Source organism: Aspergillus aculeatus (assembly GCF_001890905.1).
Source record: "Aspergillus aculeatus ATCC 16872 unplaced genomic scaffold ASPACscaffold_25, whole genome shotgun sequence".
NCBI classification, from domain to species: Eukaryota; Fungi; Ascomycota; class Eurotiomycetes; order Eurotiales; family Aspergillaceae; genus Aspergillus; species Aspergillus aculeatus.
Window position 1 is genome coordinate 144,524 of NW_017963000.1, and position 24,775 is coordinate 169,298.

Here is a 24,775-nt window from a genome sequence, read left to right on the forward strand (position 1 = left end):
CTTGTCTCAATCCTCGAACTCGTCTTTTTCGCCACTTAGGGGTTCATGGATTGTACCGGAGTTTGTGGATACGCGTATGCACAGACCACTCAGTCACTCACTCCACCCCTCTTAGGGTTCGTATGCATGGGCCATGTTTGTTATTCACCAATCGCAGCTGCAGGGGTTACCTCTAGATATTTACGATGTCAATCTTGTGTCTAGGTCCTTTGGTCCTTTATCAAGTAGTTTCAAATTCCCCGGTAGTACCCCGATGCGTAGTTCTCATGTACTAAAGAGCTGCATGGTTAGCGAGGAGACTTTACACCTACCCGTACGATATTTGAGCCCTCAGGTATAGTCTTATATTCAGATTCAGATTGTGTGGTCAAGCCTCACGAGAATCGGGGCCTTTATGGGTATGTCCGAGATCGGCTTTAATTACCCGGAGCGCCACACGCCACAGCCGAGAGGCTGACGCGTCCAGGAAAGGATCGACGGGGTCAATCAGGGGTTGCGCTGCCGGGCGCAAAGATTGAAATTCTCGTCCGTTCACTGAAACGTGGCCGAAGTCGTCATTTTGCCCTTGGATTGTGCGAGCACAATGGTCGACATGGAGTCAGAAAAACGCCCTCACCATAGCATTGTGCTGGTGCCTGAGCCCAGCCACAGCCCCCAGGATCCACTGGTAAGTGAGACATGGGTCCTATCACTCCCCCTAATGGCTGACGATGATGACCCTTAACTGACTTGGCGATGGTCTTACCCCAGAATTGGCCACATCGACGCAAGTACCTGATTCTGGCCGTGCTCTGTCTGGCTTCATTCTCGGGGGCCATTGCCCCGCTGTCTGGCCAGTTGAATCTGGTCCAACAGGCTCAGATCTATGGCAAGACCAAGGTTCAAGAGTCGTATGCGGTGCGTGCCTTTTTCTTAAGATTGCAAGATGTAGTGTCTCCTCTCACACAACCCCGCAGAACTCGGCAGCCCTAGCCGGGATGGCCTTTGGGCCCTTCTTCGTGGCACCCTTCGCCCACCGACTCGGCCGCAGCTCCGTGATCTTCTGGAGCATCGTGTGCACCCTGGTCTGCCAGATCTGGGCGGCCGTGATGACCCACTCGGACGAGTATATCGCGTACGTGATGTCGCGCCTGTTCGCCGGGTTCTTCGGGGCGGTGCCCACCGTGATCGGACCGCGCATGATCACCGACCTGCTGTTCCTGCACCAGCGCGGACGCGCCTTCACGGCGCTGCACATGGCCTTCCTCTTCGGCACCATCGCGGGCCCAACCTTCTCAGCCTTCATCTCGGCAGGGACCTTCTTCCCCGTCGAATTCTGGTGGACCGTGGGCCTCCTGGGCGCCACCGCGATCCTGATCCTGCTCTTCCTCGAAGAAACCGCCTACGACCGCGAGCACCCCGAACGCAATCGCACCCCCCCAGCCAGCTGGCTGGCCAACCGCCGAGCCACCTTCCTCTTTGGCCAGGCCCTCATACCCCCAACCCCCTGGTCGACCACCGCCAAGATCGCCGTGGCCCCCGTGCTCATCGGCCTCTGCCCCGTCACCCTGATCATGGGCACCTTCACCCTGATCTCCTTCGGCTTCTACGTCGGCATGAACGCCCTCGTGCCCGTGTGGCTGCAGCGCTCCCCGGCCGAAGGCGGGTACGGCTTCACCCTCCGCCAGAACGCAGCGTTTACCTTCTGCCACTGGATCGGGATCCTGCTCGTGCAGCTGGGGGGCCACCACTACGCCGACCGGTTGCCGCTGCTGCTAGCCCGGCGCCGGTCCCCGCAGGGCATCTGGAAGCCCGAGTACCGGCTGCACGTCCTCTGGCTCCCCAGTCTGGTGCTCAACCCGATCGGGCTGGGCCTCTTCGGCGCCACCCTGCAGTACCACCTGCATTACATGGTGCTGGCGCTGGCGGTGTTCATCGTGACGGTGGGGTCGCTGGCGAGCGTGCCGGTCACGGTGAACTACGTGGTGGAGTGCTTCACGCGGTACCCGGCCGAGGCCGGGATCGTGGTGGGCGCGTATCGGATCGTGTACGGGCTGACGATCAGCTTCTACATCGATCCGTGGGTGGAGGCGGTGGGCGTGGGCTGGGTGTATGGGATGATGGCCTTCTTTGCGGTCTTTTCTTTCCTGTTTGTCGCGCTGTTGATGTGGAAGGGGGATGTGATTCGCCGGTGGCAGATCGCGAGCGTGGCGAGTAGTGAGGAGGGGGTGTTGTTGGGTGGGGAGGGGAGGGGAGTTGAGAAGGAGGATGCCTGAGGTGGGATCTACATTTTAGCTTGGAGGGTCTTGAAGAAAAAGCAATTTCATTTAGGCCTTAACAGACAGGATATGCGCTAGGGAGGTGGTCAAGTAGCAAATCTGAACTGAGCGAACCTTGTTCCAACCCTCTCGACCATGAAACTCCACCGATTCTGCAGACTTACTTGTCTGCTTCATCCATCACAGGCAAACGCTGGGTGCTAAGCTCTCCATTTATACCTCCAGCGAGGAACCGAACGAGGACATTCCAGAGGTCGTTGGAACCCTCCGAGTATGGCATCAGGTCCGATTTCGAGATGCGAAGACAACGCCCGTCGTGGATGGCGATCACGATCCTCACACTCGTTCCGATGAATGAGAATAGCATGGTCTAAAGTTAAAAGGCAAGAAAGGTCAGCGGCGACTCTGAAAGATATGCAAGGGGTGCGAAAGCTGCACAGGAAAGAATCATGTGAACCCACAGGCACAACGACATGCTCGGTCAGGGTGTCCATGCCCAGACGCGAGTGCATCGTGGCAGCGAGGACCATCAACTCTGCTTTCAAGAGTCTCTCTGGGTGTTCGACATCATCGTGGTAGATGGCCACTTTGATGTGAGGGAAGGTTGGGCTGTTAGAGCAAGCCCAGAACGTGTCTGTTCCCCAGTTGTACCTCTCTGAGCTCCCGGAGCTCGCGCGATCAAAGGCCGGTTCGAGGTGGAAGTTACTGACCGCGAGGAAATTAGCACTTCTCGTCCGGATAGATGCTTGCATGGGGGTTAAGACTTACATATTCCAGCGCCATCCAGTGACCATACTCAGCCTGGACCATGAGCCCGGCGGGAAGTTCAACCTTGGGGCTCTCATCACACTTGTTAGGTGATGGGCAAGGATTTGAGCTTTTCCGTACGACGGTATCGGCATTTGCTGGCGTGTGCTGCGACTGTAATCGGGCCTGAGGAGACGTGCAGTGCTTTCCACCTGCTGGCAAGTTTCAGACCTGGACAGATCCAAAGGATGTTGCTGGATGTACTCTTCCGACAGCGGGACGAAGTAAGAGGTTGGATTGAGTGCTGGAGGAATCTTCATAGTCGTAATTCCGGTGATGTCCCAGGGTAAAACCTCGATTTTAAGTGAGTCCGACTCTTCGAGCTCGGGAGCAATCGAGCCAGCCGGCAAGAAGCTCGCCATACTGTAGAAGTCCCACAGATTTGACAAGATCGCCTGGCCCTGCGAATCTGAGTCACCACCACCACCACCACCATCAGCATCAGCACGGGCAGCACCAGCAACAGCACGGAGAAGGCGATGCGGCAGGTGTGCGACACCATGAAGAGTTCTGCGCGCGAATGACATGGCTAGGATCAGATGAGCTTTGTGAGGACGAATGTGGGAAAGAAGGAGAAGGACGTGATGGTGGTGGAGGAGGGAGGAGTAGGTTGAAGGAGGAGTAGGTTGAAGGAGGAGTAGGTTGAAGGAGGAGTAGGTTGAAGGAGGAGTAGGTTGAAGGAGGAGTAGGCGGATCTCCCACAGTGAGGCTATCCGACTTCACCCCCTGAGATGAAAGTGATTGTGCCTTCATAGCAACGCGAGGAGAAATCAGAGATTTTCTGTTCCACTTTAACCTCACTATTGAGTTGATGCTATGTCATGCGGACCGCCGCTCATCTCCGGCCGCGGGAAACCTCACCGTCACGTCACCTGACTCATAGGAAATGCCCTCACTACCACTTCACCAGCTATGAAACTTATAGAACAGATACAACTCTGGCCCTAGTGAATGTATGGGGGAAGAAACATCCATGATGCAACTCTCAGTTGCCTGGGGCAATGGCTTCATATGAGCGCTGCGGCCTACGTGACTGGAGTCGGATTTTAGGAGTGCTCCCCTGGATAACTTCGCTACACCTTGGTCTGCGGTGGTTGAAAATGACTAGGCATACATATCAGACTACTTGAGTTCGCTTTACGTGTTACTTTTCTTCTCGTCTGGCCGTGTTACTTGTTCTTTCGGTGGCCCCTCGCCTTGCAGTGGGGGCCTGATCTTGTCTTTCTGACCTCACCACTTCGCCTTCGCTCTCCTTGTCATTCCTCACTGCTACCCTGATTTCCCTCTCTATCGATTCGTTCTTCGTTCCTTGTCTCCTGACAGATTTGAGCTGGCTCATTACAATGGCGCTCTTCGGGGATTCCGAATCCAAGAAGGAGAAGAAAGCCGCGAAGAAAGCCGAGAAGGAGGCCAAGCAAGCCAGGAAGGAGACGGACTCCTTTAGAGGTAGCTTCTACGTCCCGGATTCAGCTTCAAATTGGCAGAAGCTGGCTACTTCGTCTGGTCTATTGCAGAAGTCTCTTTACGATCTTGTCAATCTTGGGTCAGGCTCGCGTGTCAAGAAGAAGCAGTTCGTTCTCTTCAAGGCCTTCTGGCCACCATCGGAGCCTGTCTGGAAACTGAGTGATGATGCAGCTGAGTATGAGCTAGATCCAGTCTGGAAAGAAGCGATTGACCTGGTCAACGGCTCCTCAGAGATAGGAAAGTATCTCCAACTAGTTGGCCAGCCCTATCAGCTAGCCGCTCTGAACGAGAACGACGACTTGTGGCCAGGTTCTTGGGCGCCTGTGCTTAAATGGCAAAACCGCTGTATCGCGCTGGCCAACAAGAAGAAACCGGCTCAGGACACGCCTTCCACAGGGACCAGATCGCGGAAGAAACAGAAAACGAGTCACCAAGCAGGTAAGCCAAACACCCCCGAGCTTACTATTCTTTATTCTTCGTGACTTACATCCTATAGAAGGGACCACCGAAATCGTCGATGGCTATGAAGAAAAGCGCCCCAGCGACGAAGCAATCACGAATACGACTCTCCTCCTATTCTTGGACGCCCTCTCGAGTTTGATTCCGAACCCATCCTTCGAATTCAAAATCTTTCGCGCGGCATTCGAAGCCACCTTCAGAACCGTCTCATACAGGGCCCTTACAGATGGTGCTTTGTGGCTTGTCGATCAACCGGAAGACATCAGGGTTATCTTGGAAGTGAAAAAGATGAGTCGGCATGATAATGCGGATAGAATTCGGATGCAGGAGACAGCTGAGATTGTCGCATGGTTGAAGAGCTCCAAGCCATGGCAAGACTGTTTCGGTGGCCAGTAAGTCAATCGACCCAGCGAAATTTGCGCCCGTCTAACTTTGCTGACTTTGAATTTAGCAAGATTCTTATTGCCGAGGATGCCGCCCAAGTGTGGGTTATCTGCGCCAAACCAAGCTCCGCATATGCGGCTTACCTGGCCCAGGGCACGGACGACCAGAACCCTTTCATAGAGATGAAGTCATACGGCCCGTTCCTTTTGAATAATAGCAATGAAATGAGAGACCTGTGCATTGTTGTGGTGGCTATTATGCTGCGCTTTTTCTACTCATTGCAGGTGCACTGAATGCTGGTTCGTCTGTCTCGTTTCAGATCATCACAGTTGAGTTGTTCTTTGCGTCGTTTATGAACAGATACGTGCATGTCTGGGAATCGTCTTCATCATAGTGTCGATAGAAGTCGATAGAAGTACCGAACAAATGAATTTCGAAATGGTTCTATTTTGCAAAACCAACAAACATAATCAATCTATATACACGGCAGACCTAGATATCTACTCAAGATACTCGTTCGGCATATACAGTGGCATCGAGTCCTCCCAGATCGTATCCGTGACGAGGGTCTTGTTCGATCCGTCGTAGTTCATGACCATGATCTGGCCGTAGGGCTGGAAGGTGTCGTCGAACAGAGCGCTCTCGTCCTTGAAGCCGTACATGCCGGTACTCCACATGATGCGACCATCCTGGGACCAGACGGCACTAGAAGGTCATCACGTTAGCATTGCATCTCGGGAAGGGCTTTTTGAGAGATGAGCGGGGTACTTACTGAGCATCGTTAGACAAACTGTCCGTCACGCGAGTGAGCTCGGAGCCATCCGGCCGGATGGTGTAGATATCAAAGCGGTCGGCGTACCAGCGTGCGCCATAGGAACTCGTCCAGTTGTTGTTGCGGGTGAAGACAATGCGCTCGCCATCCGGGGACCAGCCGGGGGTGTTGTCCCAGCCCAAAGTGAGCTGGCGGGTCTCGCCGGTGGTGAAGTTGAGGATGTGCAGACCCTCGGGGGCGGCGGTTTCAAGGCTCCACTTGCGGTAGACCATGGCCGATCCATCGGGAGACCAGGAGGGGAAGCCTGCGTTGAAGGTGCCGTCGGTCAGATTGGTGTGGGAGGTGCCATTGGTGAAGGTACGGAACAAAGTCGCATTGTTGGTCGCCCGCGAGGTGAACCAGGCGCCGAAGCCGACGACGAGCTCGTCACCGTCGGGGCTCCAGGAGGGCTGGAAGGCGCCGGCTTGGCCTTCAGCCAGGTACTCGGCCTGGGTGGCGTTGTTGACGCTGTAAATGGAGTACGAGTCGAGGGCCTCGTGCACGTCAGCGTACAGCGGAGTGGAGGTCACCAGCGAGCCGTTGGCGCTGCCTAACACTTTCTGAGTGGAGGCCAGACGGTTGGTCGAGGGGTGGTGCATGGGAAAGACGTCCATGTATCGATACTCCCAGTCGTCATCAAAGCTCCAGAGCTTCAGACCGGCGGCCTGCTGAGCCCAGTTCCAGGTCTGATAGACGATCTTGGATCCGTCCGGGGACCACCAGGGATCGCGGATGTTAGTAGAGTTGAACGCCTTGTGGGTCTTATCGGGGGTGGTGTAGTTTATGCCCTCGTAGGGCCCAGCCTTGACCAGGTATCCAATGTTGGAGGAACTGCCGATGTAGTGCTGGCCGACCTTGGGGTAGCTGCCAGAGGTGTGGGCCTGAATGTCAGTGCCCGTGGCAAAGTCCACGCTGTAGATTTGAGAGGAGACGGCGGCTTGCTGCTGGGAGACACCGTGCGAGCCGTATGTATCCTCACGGGTCATGTTGTTGTAGATGATGCGCTTTCCATCGCGCGACCACTGCGGAGTACCGAAGGAGTAGCCATCCTGGCGCACCAGCGTCCGCAGGCCGGTCCCGTCAGGCCGGATCACGTACAGGCCGAGGCTCTGGGTGTGTTCCCATCCCACACCCTCGCTGTGACCGGTCCAGTCAGTGTTGCGGTCCGAGCTGAAGACCAGCCACTCGCTGTTGGGGGACCACGAGGGCCGGAAGTGACCAGTGGGATACGTGTTATCCGCACGCGTCAGAGCGGTATCGGTCAGGTTCTGCGCAATGCCCGTCTTGAGATCCTTGACCCAGACGTTCATGGTGTAGTTGCCCTGCGTCGAGACATAGGCCAGCTGCTTGCCATTGGGTGATAGAACACCGATGTCCTCCGCACTGTCCGTCGTCACGAGGGCCTCGAGCCCAGTGCCGTCAGGGTGCACCCGGTACAGGTCGGACTGACCCGCACCGCGACGCTCGCTGGTGAAGACAATCCACTGACCATCCTGGGACCAGGATGGGTGGTAGTCGAAGGCGTGTGTTTGGTTGCCTAGAAGCTTGGTTGCATTGGTACCGTCCGCATTGGCGATCCAGAGCTGCGAGCCCGAAGGTCCAATACGGTTCACTGGCAGGTTGAATTAGCGGCCTGGCTCGGTCCACGGAGAGGATGGACTGTCAGCAGCACTTACTGTAGAAGATACCCTTCTTGCCTTCAATGGCTCCACTTTGAGTCTCGACGGGAGTCTCCTTGACCTGAGCGGCAGCGGCAGCGGCAGCCGCTCGTCTGGCATAGGGACATCCAACAGGAGCAGCAGCAGCAGCAGCCTCATCGTTGGCGCGTGCTGCATAGGGACAGCCAGAGGCGGCGGCTGACCCAGCCACCAGGGCTGTCAATGCAATGGCACTGGGAAGGCGCATTTTGTCCTTGCAGTGAGAAGAGAAGGGGGAAATGGATGAGTTGCAGAGATCGTCAGGAGTATCCAGGAGAAGACGACCCGGTCTTTATATAGCGGTGGCCGTTGGGACGGGGGGTGTTTTGCGGCGGCTTCGAATGGATTTTGTGTTCGATCTGATGGCTTAGCCCATAGTGCTAAGCGAATAGACAGCCCATCATAGGCTGCGCATTCCAATTTGCAGGATTAGGATTCATCCGCCAGTGCACGAAGGCGATGCTGAACGTGCATGCTTGGCATGAAAGGTTTCCCTCCGACCCCCGACCTTCTCTCCACTGTCAAAGATCAAGATCGACATGGATCCGGGGCAGGATTTCTTGATTTGTGTGCTACGGATGACGATCGTCCTTCTATCGCCGACTTGGCAGGGCATCGCCCTTCTTGGCTGGCCCTTGGCAGTCACGATAACAGCTCGTATTAATATATGAGCAATCTGGCATTGCCGTCGTGAGATCGCTTAATGCTAGCACATGTCTGAAAGCAATAGAGAGTGAGATGCGAGCCTTCGAAGCGAGGCTTGGCTAGCAGTGCCATCATGTGCATCATGTGTAACGTCAGGAGTCTTCTCATCATGAGTCTCACTCAAGGGGGAGATATGACTTCAGCGCCAGCCACGGTGATGACGTTTCGTTTTCTCTTTCCCTTCTCTTTTCTTCCCTCCTCTGCCCGAACGCTCCACTTTCAAGGCTGGGCAAACCGAGGGTAAGATCAGATAACACCAGGATAAAGGCCAAGATACAGACCCAAAGGTAATATTATGGTAGGGGCCTGGCTGGGCCAAACCCACTAGTTCACTAGAGAGGAAGGGATTTGCGCTCCGACCCGCATCGATTGGGAGCCCGTTTGCGGGAAACCGTCGGGATTCAGGGTCGAAAGACCCGAAACGCCTTCGAAAAGTTAGAGATAGCGGGTGAGTCGGTGATGAAAGAAGCAGACAACTCCGACCTCCGACACACAACTAAAAAAAAAAAAAAAAAAAATCCAGTCACTATTCAGAATCCGACCTCGGCTTAGTCTCCGTCCATTCACTGGGTCTACGAAACAAACCATCTTCCCCCCAGCCCCGAAGGTCCTTCTTCCAATCCCATGTCTGCGACTGGTGGTTGCCTAGAGGCCATCCCGCGGTGGTGATGACATATCTTGACATTTCTTGACATTTCTCTCCATGTCCACGTACTCCATCTCATGACAGCCCATAATGCTCGGTTGGTCTGCGCAGTGACGCAAATCCCCCAGACTTCGGGAGAAATTCAAATCGGCTTTAGACCTTACGTCCGAGGGCGACTGGTTCTGATACTGTCCAACAAAGACATTGCGTCCGAGCGTGAACTATTCTGAGTCCTGACCCCTCGGCGGGCTAATCCGGCTATCATCATCGGCCGTCGGGATTGCAGATTGCAGGCACGGCTTGGAGATAACGTGCATGATTTATAATCCAGCGCCGGTTCACCTATCGGGCCAATGGCTGTGTCAAGGATCGGGAGAATGAGATTGTGTTGCAGCAAAGCCCGGGCTAAGCCAGTGCAAGACGGAGGTCGGCGCTTCAGTGCTTCAGGGATGAAAGCTTTTGCAGCCAGGAAGCTAGGGTATTCCATCTTAAATTGAACCCTATTCAGACTGCGAAGGAGCCTGCTTACTTTACAACCCAGGCCCGGTTGGCTCCGGTCAGTGTCGGAGGCATTCCCTTCATTTCGAATACGAAGGTACGAAGGTCCTGACCTTATCACGAGCAGTGAGATGAAAGATTCATCTCTTGCAAGGTAAGCGAGACCAATCGTGTGAGGATAGGCTCGACGGGCCACCGCTGCCAGTATGTAAGATCGCTATCCGTCGATCGCAATATGGCTGGGACTTCTCCCACATATTACTTATCACTGTGGTGCCTTTGACTAAAGTACTGCTGGCCTGGTGGTATCATGTTGCGTTGCGTTGGCTGAGAGCAAATTGCACCGGTCGCATAGTGTAGCTTCTGGGGGTGTATCATTTGCGAAACTCGTCCACTCAAGATTGTAAGACCAGACTGGCCTGGCAAGACTATCGATGAGGATGAGGCTGACAGCGGTTATGCGGGAAGGCCTTGCCATCCCCCTCCTCAAGCCCCGGCCGCCATGCCACCGGTCCATGATGTTTCTGCAACCAGTGACTTCAATAGCGGTCTCTTCTTCTTTCGATTGGCGCTGCGAGAGACAGGAGTCGATTTATCATGACCTTGTTGTCCTGAGTGTGAGTAGGATCGACGTCTCTACAATCCTAATGCCGCCACACTCCCGCAAACTGTTGAACCTCACCGGTCGCAGCAGCCCGCCAGTTGACATTCCCCGTCGATACAGGAAGCCCCAAACGAACCTTAAGACATGGCCTAAGAGGAGCCCAAGTTTATCACCAAATGGAAAGGATGTTTTTTGCTAGGACGGCGAATGAATAAGACTTGGATGGGGCAGGCTTGCCCGCAATCCGGGATGACTTGCCTTCACGCTGCAGTCCGCTATCATCCACAATCCACCAGGAGGAAACTCATCCCACGCCAACTCCCCGCCCGCCTCCCATATAAAGAATAGCCTCGACGAGCCTCAAATAGACGTCTGTCCTCCAAAGAATCCTCACTTCCAGTCTAAATCGATCGCACCTACACCTCAACCATGTCCCCCGCCAAAGTTCCCGTTCTGAGCCAACACGCTCCCGCCCCGAGCCCGTTGATGTCGCAAGGCATCATCTCCAACGGCATGCTCTATTGCTCCGGCAGTCTCGGCATCGACCCCAAGACCAGCACTTTTGTGCCAGGCGACGTGGCTGACAGGACGGTAAGTTCTGTCTGGCACAATAAGTTGTATCATGTGTGACTAATGCACCACACGGAACGCAGGTCCAAGCCCTGCGCAATCTGGAACAGGTCCTCATCGCCGGCGGGAGCGATCTGAGCAAGGTCGTCAAGGTCACGATCTTCATCTCCAGTATGGCGCATTATGCCAAGGTCAACGACGGGTATGCCAAGGTCTTTGGGGAGTATGATGTCAAGCCGGTGAGCTTTTCCTCTCGATTTCATTGTTGTGGTCTGGTTGCTGTATAAGCTAGAGGTTAACGTTGGGGGGTCTTAGTGCCGTACCTGTGTGGGCGTGGCCAGTCTTCCGCTGGATGCGGAGGTTGAGATTGAGCTGGTTGCTGCTGCTTAGGCGTTGACGGGGATCTGAGCGTGTGCCGGATTTCAAGGATGGAGAAGATGGATTGAAGGTTAACTGGATTTTAACTGGATTGATACTAGGAGAGGGCAGTGACTAGGAGAGGGCAGTGATGGGAAGCGGATGCCCTAACTGCTGTGCCCAAACAGGGGGCTTTGCCGTAGAAAGAGAGCAGGATTGACCTAGTCTGCTAACGAACATACATGAAAGATACACCAACAGTGAGATAGTACCGAGCAACAAATAGAGTAGACGGAGGAGAACCTCCGTCAATTGAGATATGATTTGTTTGTATGGTATTGTAGCCCACCGGAAGGGCTGCACAGCAAACCCTCCCTCAGCGTCTCGCGCGCTTCGGACCCCACATCACCTTCCTCCGGTCAGTGACATGCACCTTCCACATCACGGGGGAAACGTCCAGATCACTTAGTGACACAGTCGCGACCCCCTCCTCGTCCACCTCCGGCGGGTCTAGGATGCTATGGACCGTCCAGGGCCCTCGATTTTCCGGCCTCGCCCGCTCCTCCGGAGGTGGCAGCTCTCCGCTGCGGATCTTTGCGTACGCCCGATCGACCTGCCCGCGCTCCATGTCCTCGTACCGCAGTGCCTGCACCACGTCCATAAACTCACGGAACACCGCCTCATCCCGGCGTGAGGAGAACACCTCGCGCCCCTGGTGCTGGAACTGCAGTATCCCCGTCTCGTGGTGCTCGTGGCCCCGCGGGAACTCGGTGTACAGCCGCACTTGGTCCCCGCAGATGATGATCCCGTACAGGCGCGCGGGCGGGAGCGGGTCGGCGCGCGCCAGCTGCATCCAGACGTAGATGAAGTTGCGGATGCGGGGGTTCTCCAAGGGGTCCGGGTCCGTGACGTAAGGAGTGTCCTCGATGATAGCGAGGATTTTCATGCGGCAGCTAGGGGGCTCAGTGTCTCGCCAGAAGGCGTGTGCGTCGTGGAGGTCTTGTGGGGTGGACATCTTGCGTAGCTTGGGTTTGTTTGCTGGTTGCTCGCTTGGTCGGTTTGGTGGGTTGCTTGTGGGAGTCAGATGAGTTGTGGTTGTAGTTGTGCCATGGAAGAGAAGATGGCCGTGGGTGTATTTATAGAGCTCATTGTTCTCAGAGTGCGGAGTCAGGGCCTTATGGTCTGCAGGGAGATTCCGGTCATTGTGTATGATATACATGACATACAGGTACTTGCCTGTTGCGGTACTACAAAAGCTGTAGGGATCTTCTCAGTTGACTGACGTCTCATGATGGGGGCGCTTTATCTCAGAGAGCAGTATTCCTCTAGTCTTATGAATCAATAATGCACAATGGAACTCTTCTCCCCTCTTTGCCCGCTGAGTGCCGTTCCCAAGGTTCTATACCTATTTTTTCCATCTGCTGGGCCTACAAGCCGCAGTGAATAGGCGACAGGCAGGTTCCGGTTCTACATATGTCAAGACCATTCACTTACCTCATGCGGAGATTGACATCTTTAAGCTGTGTGTGTTCTTGTGAAGGTGAAACGATCCTCGAGGTGTGAATATAGTAGCCTGTATCCAACTCATCTATTGTGTCTCCCTCCTCGTAAGAGCCAAACTTTTCCCTGTCAGTCTTTTCCTTCCCACTCTTCTTTCGATTCCTCGCTCCTCGATTGCTCAGTCCGAGTCTTTCATTACCATCTTCATCATCAAAATGGCTGAGTTTATTTCTATCAATATCCAGATAGTGATACTCAACCACCCAATGGTTCTTGAGTCGTTTCAGTTTCCACTCTTCATATCTTGTTCCTCGACCACACTTTCACAGGACTCGTGCCTGATTATAGTCCGGTCGACACTCCTTGATCTCAGTCATCCAGCGCCTGTGTACATCCGCGATGGCCTCCATTCGTCGCTTGAGAGAGGAGACGGAGATCGAAGCTCCAGGTATGAACAGGCTAATCCACCTCTAGCAAATCAATCGGCCTCTCTATGTTGTCGACCAATAAACGCAGTCACAATGAACTTCCAGCCTGGGAAATTGAGCCAGGCGTTATGACCACTACCAACCTCGCGGGCAACAACATCTCTTTCCTCTACCCTCGCCTCGTCCAATGACCGATGCTTACTTTTGATAAACCAGAGCAAATCTCATCTCAGCTAATGGGATATATGGGCAATCGTCAGTACTGTTCATGCTACACTTGCTATTACGCGGGAAAGATCGCTGACGAAGTCATCTAGGAAGAGGTCACATCCAATCCTCACCTCCGAGGGCGTCCAAGATCCGCTGCAGGCGGGCCTTTGAAACTGCGGTCACGCTCGATATCGATATGCATAGCTAAAAACTAGGAAACAAGGCGAACAAATGCCACCTAGTGTCTTTTTCGCGTATGTGGCCAAACAAGCTACATTGAAAGCACTGCGCTGCAATCACCTTTGCATTGCGGCTGATCCCGTGCATGGCAAGATTCTGCCTCCTACATTGGTGCTGCTACGCAGCCAATAGACATCGCACATTCCACTGCTGCATCTCTTGCTCGCACATTGCTTGACCTGACGGAATAATCCATAAGGAATGCAAAGGCTCCTTAGGGGGTGATCTCAGCCTCCGCATACAAAAGACTCCTGTCAACATTATACTACGGGGTCCAATGTCGGAAGGGAAATTTGTGGCTACATACTTGACACCAAAAATCTCAGAGCCACCGAGAAAGAGGTTAAGTCTCGAGAAGACTTCGCTTACGAGGCAAAAGCTATATCGTCGGGTTGGGGAATGAATGCGCCGTACCCGCACGACGTGTCAACTAGCATAGCATTTCCAATTGCTACCGGTGAACCTCTCACAGGAAAGAGCCCGTGTTCCAGAATATGTCCTAGCCGGGGAGCAGAACCGATTCCTCATCTCTGCAAATAACCTTACTGTGAATGGCAATACCGATGGGCATCCCGAAACAGCTGGATCGAACAAGGCTACTGGCTTGGGAATAAGAGGTTACCAATCTGAATCCTCAGTCCGGTCCCAGTCCGTCCGATGCCATACCGCCGGTCGGAACGAAGATACGAATAATTGAAGTATTATCCTGATGAGCATCAGTGACAATAAAGATACACACTACTCAAAGATTGACTTCCTGTGCTGGAAGCGATGCGAACGCGCACCATAAAATTTGAAGAGAAGACAAAACTGAGCCGCTGCCATCGATTTCTGAGACCGCTTGATTCATGTTGTTCGCTCTATTGCTTACCTGAATGATCTGTGCATAAACCAGTATGTATGTTAGCCGATTAGACCTTCATATGGGGGCCTGTCATTCACGGGGCTGTGCGTACACCTCTTGTATATAGCAAACGCTAAGTTAATGCCTATGTGAATTGATGCCTTGTCGATCAGGCATCAATCACCCCTTCCTTCTTACATCCCACTGAGAAATATTCGAGTCATACTCACCAACACCAGCATATTGCAGTATCGTTACATCTCTTCCATGCAGTAAATGACTCGTGACCCAACTCCCGATAAACTTTCGGCAACCCCCGGTTATGGATCGATCTCGGGAATGAGAATCGGCATCCTTGGCAGCCGCATTTCCTGGCGGGGTTGCCGCCATCACCACCCCTCACAGCGTATAAAGTGATGTCCTTGCATCTGTAACCATCTCATGACCGACAGTCTCTGTGAACAATACTCAAAGTGACAGCACCGATGCCCACCACTCAACAAGGCGCCGTAGTCCTTAACCCGGGCCCAAACTACCAGATCATCCACCGCGATGACCTCCCCGTTCCCCAACCAGGGGACCACGAAGTCCTCGTCAAGCTGACATGCACCGGTTTGTGGTGAGGATCTCCCGCCTACTCTTCCTTCTCGCATCCCACACCCGATCCGATCCAATACAAACTACCTCGGAAAACTGACCGCTGCCAGCCACTCGGAAATCCGCGCCACCTCCGGCTGGAGCAATTACAACCCCATCATCGGCCACGAGGGCATCGGCACCGTCATCCAGACCGGATCCCTCGCTCCGCGGTCCTTACTCTCCGCCCGAGTCGGGGTGAAATGGCTCTACAGCGCGTGCACGCACTGCTCCGTCTGCACCTCCGGCCACCCGCACTACTGCCCGCACCAGCGCAACACCAGCCGCCACGTCCCCGGCACGCTCCAGCAGTACGTCCTGGCGGACGCGCGATTTCTAACGCCTATCCCTGAAGTAGTGGCCGACGAGATCGCCGCGCCGCTGCTGTGCGCCGGACTGACGATGGCGGGGGCGCTGGACCGGCTGGACGGCGTGCTGCGCGCCGGGGATTCCGTGGTGATCTCGGGGGCCGGGGGCGGGCTGGGTCATCTGGGGGTGCAGATCGCGGGGCGTGTGAAGGGCTGGAGGGTTCTTGCGGTGGACTCTGGGGAGGAGAAGAGGCGGTTGAGTATGGAGGCTGGTGCGGCGGAGTTTGTGGATTTCCGGGCTGAGGATGTGGTGGCGCGCGTGAGGGAGCTGACGGACGGGGAGGGGGCGCATGCCACGGTGGTCGTGCCGGGGGATCCGGCCGCGTTCAGAGTGGCGGCGGACTTGGTGAGGAATCTGGGGACGGTGGTGTGTGTTGGGCTACCGAGGAATGATTTCGAGCTGCCGGTTTCCGCGACGCTGTGTGCGGCCAGAGGTATGTTTCTTCCTCTTGGAGGCAGGATGGCGGTTTCAGGATTAGGGAGCTGATTTGTGCTGGTAGGGATCTCGATCATTGGGAGCTCGGTGGGGACGGAGGAGCAGATGGCGGAGCTGTTGCGGCTGGCTGCTGAGGGGGTCATCACGCCTGCGGTGAAGTGTTATGGGTTTGATGAGACAGCGAAGCTGATTCGAGATCTTGAGCACGATGCTATCACGGGGAGGGCTGTGGTCAGAATCCCCGAGTGAGAGTGGGGTTAGGAGAAGCGCTGGGTTATGGTTTAGTGAGGGTAAGTCTGCGACTTGTCTGTCCGGCGCATATCCTGTATGTAGCATTTTTGAGAGACTACTATTGTTCACAGGCCTCGCAATTGAGCCTAAATGATCTCCAGGGATTGTCAGAGTCTGTCCTGTCGACTTGTCGACCCCTTGCCAACATGCCTGAGTTCAGGCTAAATCAGCAGATACTTAAACAGCACGGCCCTACTCCGATCCCAAGATCAGGCATCTCAAATCTCTAGGAACGACAGAATGCAGTTTCTACTCTATCTAGTGAATGCGCTACTGATCCCCCTCGTCACCGCAACCCGCCAGACCAACTACACCAACCCGATCCTCCCAGGATGGCATTCCGACCCAAGCTGCGCCTTCATCGCCGCCTGGGATGAGACCTTCTTCTGCACGACGTCGACCTTCCTCGCCTTCCCGGGGATCCCCATCTACGCCAGCAAGGACCTCATCCACTGGAAGCTAGTCAGCTACGCACTGTCCCGCCCGTCCCAGGCGCCCTTCCTGCTCAACGCTACCAGCCAGTCCGAGGGGATCTACGCCTCGACCCTGCGCTTTCACAAAGGCACGCTGTACCTGACCACGGCACTGATCTCTTCCACCGCGCCCAACGGCAGCGAATTCCTCGTCTTCACGACCACGGACCCCTACGCGGACGCGGCCTGGAGCGACCCGATCACCATCACCACGACCCTCACCGGCTACGACCCGGATCTGTTCTGGGACGCCGCCGACAACGACCGACTCTACCTCACCATCGCGGGGTACAACCACTCCGCCACGCCGCTCATCTTCCAGTCCCCCGTCGCTCTCCCCGACTGGACCGCCACGTCCTGGAGCTACCTCTGGAACGGCACGGAGAACATCTGGCCCGAGGGACCGCACCTCTACCGCAAGGACAAATGGTACTACCTGCTGATCGCCGAGGGGGGCACCGGCACGAGCCACCAAGTCTCCATCGCGCGATCCAAGCACGTCACGGGACCGTACGAGCCCTGTCCCGCCAACCCGATCCTCACCAACAAGAACACCACCGAGTACTTCCAGACCGTCGGCCACGCGGACCTGTTCCAGGACTCGACCGGGAACTGGTGGGGCGTGGCGCTAGCCACGCGATCCGGACCCGCATGGGAGATCTACCCCATGGGTCGCGAGACGGTACTCTACCCCGCGCAGTGGGAGGAGGGCGCCTGGCCTCAACTCCAGCCGGTCCGGGGGAGAATGCGCGGACCGCTCCCTCCATCCTCACGAGCCGTGCAAGGCCAGGGTCCCTTTGTAGATGCGAGCGAGAAACTCTCCTTCGCGCCAGGATCCCCCCTGCCCCCGACCTTACAGACCTGGCGCCCCCAGCCCCACGCCCAGGACCAGTCACTATTCACAATCTCCCCACCAGACCATCCGCACACGCTACGCCTCACCCCATCCTGGGCAAACCTCACCGGCAACGCCTCATTCACCCCCGGAAAAGACGACCTCTCCTTCCTCGGCCGCATCCAAACGAGCACGCTCTTCGAGTACGCGGTAACCCTCCGCGACTTCACCCCCAGCATCGAAGCCGAAGAAGCGGGCGTCTCCATCTTTCTGACCCAAACCCAACATGTCGATCTGGGGGTCGTGCTTCTGCGTGATGCCCACGGAAAACTGGCCCTGCATTTCCGGCTCCGGGTGGAAGCGTCCGGCCGCCCGGATCTGGTGGCTCCTGACGCGGTGGTCACGGCGGTTCCGGTCGCGTGGTATGGGAGGGGGATTGTGCTCCGGGTGCGCGCGCGGGATGATGCTGGGTATGTGTTGTCTGCGGCGCTGGTGGGGAGTCCCGGGAGCGAGATTGTGTTGGGCAGAGCGAGTGCGGGGGTTCTCAGTGGGGGGAGTGGGCCGTTTACTGGTGAGTTCAATGTTACTCGTTACTTGTTTCTGGGCTATGTTGTGGGATGTGATGCTTGGGAAGGGGCTGGGCTAATTGTTGTCTAGGGACGCTGCTGGGGGTGTATGCCACGGGTAATGGGGGACCGGGGGAGACGCCTTCGTACTGGAGTGATTGGACGTATGTGCCGGTGGCGCAGGAGATTGATGCTGGGGTGTTTGTGGATGCTTGAGGGGATGTGTCTCTGTGTATAAGGGTGCGCGGGAGGCGGGGTTGCCGGTTGGCAAGGGGCAAGAACCGACTCAGGGTACTGTACAACCTCCATGTATGACTGGCAGCAGCTAGGGTGATGAGGCCACTCCCATGGATAATTGCCGATCAGCGCGGAGAACCAAGTCTATACGCGTGTAGCAATGCCAAGAAGGCACCTGCAGCGATCACCCCGCTTCACCCCGCGCGAAATCAGCCTGTATCAGCCTGTAGGCCTTGAAATGTCTTCTGAGAGCATGGACAACAGGCTAAATCACACTGCATCGCAAACCAAGCTAATACTGCCCTTAACCAGACTGTCTCTCCAAAGCAGCAATTCATCAACGCCACACGACCGCATTATCACGAAAACGGCGTCCGCCCATGGATAACATGCAACTCAACAAACAACTGCTGCCGTTCGGGGCTGGCCGAGAACTCAGCCTGCACCTCGGCGATCAGCGTGCGATACTCGTCCTCCGACCAGCCCAGCACCCTCATAAACAGCGCCATGGTCAGGGTTCGACCGAGTCGATCGCGTGGCCCTGCATGAGCACCCCCAATTGCTTGAGCGTTAGGTCGCGGGCCCACGCGCCGATGGGGATCTTGACGACCTCCTCGGTGACGTCGACGAAGGCGTTGCGGCGCAGCGTGTCGGCCAGCGTGTGCACGACGTTGATGGGCTTGCCGAAGCGGCTCGACGCCTCTTGAAGGGAATGCTGCCAGCGCGCGATGCTGGAGCTCTCAGGGAGAGTAGGCCCTCCGCGGGCCTGGGACTGGAAGTCCACCCGGAACTCTTGGATCTCGTAGGATCCGCCGGGCACGAGGTGCTGGTGCGCCTGGGCGAAGAGACCGTTCCAGTCGGCGATGGAGCCGAACCATGTTGCGCTGGTGGATGAAGTCGAACGCCTCGGCGGGAGAGTACGGCCAGGGGGCTTCGATGTCGTCGATGATGAAGTCTAGGTTGGGGGGGACACTGGATATGAAGGACACGTGGGTTCAATTAACACAAATCTGGGAGGTATAGGCATCATCAGATGTCGGCAAGCAGACCAGGTAGGTTGGATCGGACTCAGATCATTCCCCAGCACGCGGGCCTGCGGCCTCTCGTCTGCGATCTCGATGGCCCAGATCCCCGTGCCCGTGCCGAGGTCGAGGATGCGTCGGACGGGTCCGCGCAAAGGGGCTTGGTAGAGCTTCCCCTGCAAAGCCATGCGCAATCGTTGGGAAACGGGTATTCGCCTTCCCGGTAGGCATGGTAGCGGTGGCCGTGCTCGAAATTGTAGTCCTGGACGGAGGAGGCAAGGGAGGCGGTGAAGGAGTGGCTGTCGCTGGGGTAGTCCTCCTGGTGCGAGTCATCTACGTCGATCCATGTTTCATGGGGTGGTCGGGGGGCATCATTTGGGTGTCTAGAAAGAGCAAGCAGTGCTAGACCCGGGGGGATGGATGGATGGGACCAGGAACTCGGAGCGTTTGCTTCACTAATGACAAGATGTGGGGTTTAACTTCGCGGGTTTTACCGGCATTGGCCTAGTCACAATGGCTAGGTGATGGGTACTGTACCAGTTTGTACTAGACTCGTTCAATTATTCTAGGTCATGAAGACGGCTTTGATAGAGTTGATTTGATGTGTTTTGGGCTAGTATTGTATCAATTACTTAGTTTACTAGTCCCAAAACAGACTATTTGTGTACGACAAAAGATATATCCAGAATAAGCTTGGTCAATAGAAAAGCTGCAGTTCCACTAACCCAAAAACGAGCTGATTTGATACGGTGCTAAATCTGTCTAAATCTGGCTTAGCAAGGCAAGCTGTTTTCTTTCTCAGAATATTATATTAGGAACGCAGCCAACTCTTCACTGTCTATATGAGAACGATGATTCCCTTCAGCGCGATATCGCTAATCAGCCGGGTCTTAATACATTATGTCGAACATACCTAGAGGAGGGGCTATCTCCTGCCTTCTATTGAACAACAATATATCTCTTCCGGAAGCAAATATAAGTCTTGATTTTATGATTGAATCGGTAACGGTCACTAGAAATTGGGAGCTGTATATTTCTACACATAACAACAAATTCCCTCTCAAATGTACAGGGGAAGGACTGAGGATTAGAGTGTCCATCGAGAGTGATGAACTAAAATATTCGGACAAAGAAGAATTAGAGCCCTCCTTGAAAAGCTTCAGTGTGGTGCGAGCGATTCGCAATCACCCTCAGATTGGACGCATCTGGGTTGTCCAGTCAGTTTCTATGTAAATCAATACGTTATGAATCCAAACTAAGACGAAATTGCATAGTTCTGGAGGAGAGCCGAGATGTCTGTCAGTCTCTCCCTCCATTAGGCGGTCAGATCTCACTAATAGATCTAGAAGATTTGCTCTGTATGCTGCTGTGAACATTGGCAATCAACAACTCCAGTCTGGGTTACCTTACCCATGGACTAGGATTTCAGATATAGCTCGCCAACAGCTTAAGTCTGCTAACAGCAACAATAGCGAGTCAACTACAAATCGCAGCATCTTGCAAAGTACGAAACATATGGAAGAGTCCCCGGGCAGAACCAATACTAGCCATGTCCTATTCAAGTATCAGGAAAGATTGCGGTTTCTTGAAAATAGTAGAAACATAAGGTTGAGAGAAGCTAAATTCGCGGAGAAATATTAAAGCAGTCTCCTGCCTGAGGCTTGAACAATTGCTATTCCGACGTTCCCTTGACAATGTTAAAGCGCCATTCTGGGCACGAAGAGCTGGCAACTTCGTTAAGGTTGATCTGAAGAAAAAGCAATAGATTCGATAGAATACCTAGAAAACCAGTAATGGGGGCGCTGTGTAGATGGCACCGAAGGAGCGTAAAAAATTGCAATACTTAATCGAACCTTAGAAGCATCATAGATGTTGAAACTAGGACCACGTACTCTATGCACGCAAGCCCGAACTTGATCACTTCTAAACAGGTGCTGAAGTCTGGTGCCTGCAAAGACAATTACCTCAGGATACTCATCGGGTGAAGTAGGGACCGATATGAAAGATGCCTCTGACCCGATCCCCTTACTGTCTCGTTTTCGCGTTGTTTGGAGATCGGCGATTTCCAGGCCATCATTCTCAATAGGAGAGCGGAGTAAGATAGTTAAAGTACTGCTATCTATATGTAGGGGACTGAAATAAATGCTGCCTTGAAGGGTTTAAGAATTATAATAATAAACCTCTAATGTAGCAGAATCAAGAAGCGCAGTTCCCGTTAGTGGAGTGCTCGAGTCCAGAGTTTCAGAGATGAGTTTCAGTAAATGCGACTTAATGGATGTCCATTCCTATCAGAATAGGTAATTAGCACAGCAGACAGTATATTAGATTGAGAAAAAAGTTTGATGCTTACCTCATAAAGAGTTTTGACTGAACAATAGAAATCTGGGCTAGGATATTCGGTATATCCGGGCTCTTCCCCATGACGGAAGAAATACATATTCTTCTTAGGAAACACAGTCCGGCCTCGAACCCTCTCCGAGGCATAAGGAGAATACTTTTTTACTCGATTTTTTGCATCAATAGATTGTTGGAAAAATATCCGAGCCTATGGGTCGCGGTTAGTGGTAGACCCTTTCGCGGCGAGTAGGGTTAGGATTACATTTTGAAATACATCACCGCGGCGGTACCGGGTACTTTGAGGGGCTACTAGGCGGAAAGCTCCGTACTGACGAAGGGCGGATTTGAGTTCAGGAATCAGAGCCAGTGCCAAAGGTTTATGCAGGTCAATGAGAGGTAATATTTCTGCAGGCCTCTTATTTTGAAAATAATGCCGGATTATAGCAGCGGACGAAGAAGTAAATAAGCCCAAGTCCTCTGACAAGCGATGCGTTCGTAGTAGATTACATGACCTAGTATTACGTCACATGCCATCACGGGACAATGTATTATTAGCGCTCGTTGCGAAGCCCGAACTTTCCGTCCACAATACTATGCCCATCTTGGGTCAAACCTGTGTAAATATGTTGGGCTTTACCCCTTCTTCCGAATGTGTGTGCTAAGCTTCCTCTTGATTAGTGCTTAGTCGCGGCACCTCCATAGGTCAACACGTGACTACTTGTGTGCATCTCCGGGTAATAGTTTGCCCTGCTGCGCATACAGCAACCTTCTCAGTTGCTCTTAGTCTACGTCGGATCCTGCTTCTGACCGAGCTGGTGAAGTTACTATTGGATTTATGAACTTCTAATCGTAATTCGCGGGGTCACTTTACTATTTAGATATGTCGCGTCTGAAGCACTAATTTATACCACTACAAATGATGTGCTTGCTTGTAGCAGTCTATTCTCTGCTATCAGGCAGTAGTACAGACACCGCGTGAGGATCCTTTAGCAGCTGACTGAGCAGATTTTTCCTCTTTCTAATTTAATAAGTGAATAACGTCAATGTCTCGCCTCTATCCAATACTAGCTCATTATTTTCTTAGAGCTTTTATCGAACCATGATATATTTTACTAGAAAGTATCCTTCTACTCACTTCCAGTAGCACACTGGAGGAGAATATATATATATTCAGCTGGACTGGACGTAAGAGATGGGTCGGAATTCCGGTATGAAAAAGTACTGCTATTTTCGCCTAGAACATCCTGAATAGCCTCGGCTATTCACTCACATGGCTTGATTAATTAGTCTTAACACGCAGATTACATAATGGCCTTGCTGACGATCCGGCAAACGAGGATACTTTAGGTAAAGGAAACAAATCGTCGGCCGTTCATATCGAGCTTCGATGCAGGCTGACACAATTTCATGGGAAAGAATATATTTCCTTCCTCAGGCGATTAGCATTATTGCTATTTCGCAGGGGGAGCGAAAGGGAAGTCGTCCGTGGCGCGACGTCTCTAGGTAGCTCTTAGTCGCTCTGTGGGAGAACTTTCTCCACATCGCAGAAAGTGATAACCGCATTGGTTGCAGCAAATTTGAAGTTGATTATACTTTTCGACAGTGGAGCCTGGCATGGTTAAGATGGTATCGATCAATTCATATGCTGCAGAGTCATACGTCCTGCCCGCTTCAGAGCATCCATAAACTCTTTATTTACCACTTTTCCAGTGAGTTGTTTTTTATTGTTAATTACTGGCTTGCTCGTGCTTATATCGGAGCAGAGGAATGATTTCCTTTTACGCCTAAGATAAATCTACAGGTAAGAAAACACTGCAAGCAGGAACTAGAGAGGATACTGCAGGATATACATTTTTCATTTCCATGATTAATTGGCGTTCTTATTCTTTGCAAGTTCTTACGACTGCTTTTTATTTTACATCTTATATAGACTTGTGGTAATTTTCGAAATATAAATACATGTTTCATATTCTGATATAATTATACGGTACAACATCAATGCTACATGATAGTTGCATGGTAATATGCTCCTTATCTTGCTCAAGCTGCAGTAGAGGCAGGCCTCCTATTGCTTTCCTGGTTAGTCGTGGGCGCAGAATCGTCTAGCTCGCCGAGCGAGGCACTCTCACTATTCCCAGACACCCATAACTGAAGGGGAGGTGATTGACGCCCGGGATTGAGCCGGTGTCTAAAATCCTCTATCAAAGATCTTGCTCCCTCCTGGTTGATCGGAAGGTGCCAAGGACGAATTTTGCGAAGGAACTCGATGTGTTCAAGATCAACAACCATTATCTTACTTTTCCCACACTCTTAGTCAAAACATAACAAAAAATTATCCAGTTTCTGGTCTCGATAGAAAGCTCCATTCTCCGAGAGCTTAGAAAAGGTCTCTTCCAAATAAGCTTTCAGTAATTCCTCAGAAGTCTCGTTGTTGCAGTGAGCCAAATCTTTGAGAGGAATTCCATCGATGTCCGATAGTACAAGTACAGGTTGCCCATTGAAATAACCTCGACCATAAAAGTATGGAATCACTTGTCCTTAAAGGTTCTTCAATCGGCGGTAGGCCTTCTCCTCATCCTGAAACTCGTCTTCCCATCCATCCTTCAATTGCTTAACAATGACAGAGGTAGCCGTTATGGGAATCGTATGCCGGTATAGATCTGGTGCAAATTTAAGACGATATACTGTTCGCTGTTGATCTAATAGCTCAGCCTCGGTTGCAGTAATCTCATAACCGTCGGCCAGCTTGATCATCTAGCAGAGTCAGCTTGACCCAGTTCTCAGACTATTATAAAGAAAACAACCTACCCAGAGATTTTGTGATGGCGGAGCGGAATCGGACATTATCAAAGCATCTAATAAAGTTGACGTCGTTAGTGTAAGAGGGTAAAAAGGAGAAAAGGAAGGCGTGTGACGGAATCTATTATAATAAGCTCAGCAGTTATGTGACTTTGTGAGATGTAAGGGAGGTGATGCATTGAAACTGGATAACTAGGAACTACTTCGGGACGTTATTTGCCTAGTATATGAGGCATAAATACCTCCGCCCCTCTACGGTGGATTGGGTTGGTCAGCATATAAATTGGTGACGA

At 53.3% G+C, this 24,775-nt stretch overlaps 10 protein-coding genes across 10 annotated transcripts; 5 read left to right on the forward strand and 5 right to left on the reverse strand.

Annotated features, from left to right (window-relative positions):
• Positions 1-592: 592 nt before the first annotated feature.
• ASPACDRAFT_37385 (uncharacterized protein) lies at positions 593-2,255 on the forward strand (the record flags this gene model as incomplete). The annotated part of the gene is made up of 3 exons (XM_020200294.1): positions 593-667; positions 751-897; positions 957-2,255. 3 exons carry the CDS (start codon positions 593-595, stop codon positions 2,253-2,255), a joined length of 1,521 nt encoding a protein of 506 aa, XP_020051089.1.
• Positions 2,256-2,313: 58 nt separating this feature from the next.
• On the reverse strand, positions 2,314-3,698 carry ASPACDRAFT_1892254 (uncharacterized protein; the record flags this gene model as incomplete). Its single annotated transcript, XM_020198663.1, has 4 exons — positions 3,027-3,698; positions 2,720-2,963; positions 2,423-2,628; positions 2,314-2,332 (listed from the first exon to the last, which is right to left on the reverse strand). Exons 1-4 carry the CDS (start codon positions 3,590-3,592, stop codon positions 2,314-2,316), a joined length of 1,035 nt encoding a protein of 344 aa, XP_020051090.1. The 5' UTR covers positions 3,593-3,698.
• A 710-nt stretch (positions 3,699-4,408) lies between these two features.
• ASPACDRAFT_55655 (uncharacterized protein) lies at positions 4,409-5,665 on the forward strand (the record flags this gene model as incomplete). The annotated part of the gene is made up of 3 exons (XM_020203033.1): positions 4,409-4,967; positions 5,059-5,380; positions 5,440-5,665. The coding sequence occupies 3 exons, from the start codon at positions 4,409-4,411 to the stop codon at positions 5,663-5,665; spliced, it is 1,107 nt and encodes a 368-aa protein (XP_020051091.1).
• A 207-nt stretch (positions 5,666-5,872) lies between these two features.
• ASPACDRAFT_48580 (TolB family protein) lies at positions 5,873-8,088 on the reverse strand (the record flags this gene model as incomplete). Its single annotated transcript, XM_020202162.1, has 3 exons — positions 5,873-6,077; positions 6,145-7,795; positions 7,860-8,088. The coding sequence occupies 3 exons, from the start codon at positions 8,086-8,088 to the stop codon at positions 5,873-5,875; spliced, it is 2,085 nt and encodes a 694-aa protein (XP_020051092.1).
• A 2,336-nt stretch (positions 8,089-10,424) lies between these two features.
• ASPACDRAFT_1877374 (uncharacterized protein) lies at positions 10,425-11,548 on the forward strand. Its single transcript, XM_020198101.1, has 3 exons — positions 10,425-10,924; positions 10,987-11,142; positions 11,219-11,548. The coding sequence occupies exons 1-3, from the start codon at positions 10,763-10,765 to the stop codon at positions 11,291-11,293; spliced, it is 393 nt and encodes a 130-aa protein (XP_020051093.1). The 5' UTR covers positions 10,425-10,762; the 3' UTR covers positions 11,294-11,548.
• An 88-nt stretch (positions 11,549-11,636) lies between these two features.
• Positions 11,637-12,275, reverse strand: ASPACDRAFT_65026 (uncharacterized protein; the record flags this gene model as incomplete). The annotated part of the gene is made up of 1 exon (XM_020204066.1): positions 11,637-12,275. One exon carries the CDS (start codon positions 12,273-12,275, stop codon positions 11,637-11,639), a length of 639 nt encoding a protein of 212 aa, XP_020051094.1.
• Positions 12,276-14,967: 2,692 nt separating this feature from the next.
• Positions 14,968-16,171, forward strand: ASPACDRAFT_37453 (zinc-dependent alcohol dehydrogenase; the record flags this gene model as incomplete). The annotated part of the gene is made up of 3 exons (XM_020200300.1): positions 14,968-15,101; positions 15,190-15,920; positions 15,987-16,171. The coding sequence occupies 3 exons, from the start codon at positions 14,968-14,970 to the stop codon at positions 16,169-16,171; spliced, it is 1,050 nt and encodes a 349-aa protein (XP_020051095.1).
• Positions 16,172-16,448: 277 nt separating this feature from the next.
• Positions 16,449-18,395, forward strand: ASPACDRAFT_1877381 (uncharacterized protein). Its single transcript, XM_020198102.1, has 2 exons — positions 16,449-18,092; positions 18,179-18,395. The coding sequence occupies exons 1-2, from the start codon at positions 16,454-16,456 to the stop codon at positions 18,301-18,303; spliced, it is 1,764 nt and encodes a 587-aa protein (XP_020051096.1). The 5' UTR covers positions 16,449-16,453; the 3' UTR covers positions 18,304-18,395.
• Positions 18,396-18,835: 440 nt separating this feature from the next.
• On the reverse strand, positions 18,836-19,534 carry ASPACDRAFT_48585 (class I SAM-dependent methyltransferase; the record flags this gene model as incomplete). The annotated part of the gene is made up of 2 exons (XM_020202163.1): positions 18,836-19,208; positions 19,374-19,534. The coding sequence occupies 2 exons, from the start codon at positions 19,532-19,534 to the stop codon at positions 18,836-18,838; spliced, it is 534 nt and encodes a 177-aa protein (XP_020051097.1).
• A 4,687-nt stretch (positions 19,535-24,221) lies between these two features.
• Positions 24,222-24,527, reverse strand: ASPACDRAFT_48586 (uncharacterized protein; the record flags this gene model as incomplete). Its single annotated transcript, XM_020202164.1, has 2 exons — positions 24,222-24,437; positions 24,492-24,527. 2 exons carry the CDS (start codon positions 24,525-24,527, stop codon positions 24,222-24,224), a joined length of 252 nt encoding a protein of 83 aa, XP_020051098.1.
• Positions 24,528-24,775: the final 248 nt, after the last annotated feature.

What these genes read in the sequence shown, in the direction of transcription:
- ASPACDRAFT_1877381 (XM_020198102.1), top strand. Translation starts at nt 16,454, where the DNA reads ATGCAGTTTCTACTCTATCTAGTGAATGCGCTACTGATCCCCCTCGTC. An exon ending in GGGGAGTGGGCCGTTTACTG is followed by an intron (nt 18,093 to 18,178) that starts GTGAGTTCAATG and finishes ATTGTTGTCTAG; the next exon opens with GGACGCTGCTGGGGGTGTAT.
- ASPACDRAFT_1877374 (XM_020198101.1), top strand. Translation starts at nt 10,763, where the DNA reads ATGTCCCCCGCCAAAGTTCCCGTTCTGAGCCAACACGCTCCCGCCCCG. An exon ending in GCGACGTGGCTGACAGGACG is followed by an intron (nt 10,925 to 10,986) that starts GTAAGTTCTGTC and finishes CACGGAACGCAG; the next exon opens with GTCCAAGCCCTGCGCAATCT. An exon ending in GGGAGTATGATGTCAAGCCG is followed by an intron (nt 11,143 to 11,218) that starts GTGAGCTTTTCC and finishes GGGGGGTCTTAG; the next exon opens with TGCCGTACCTGTGTGGGCGT.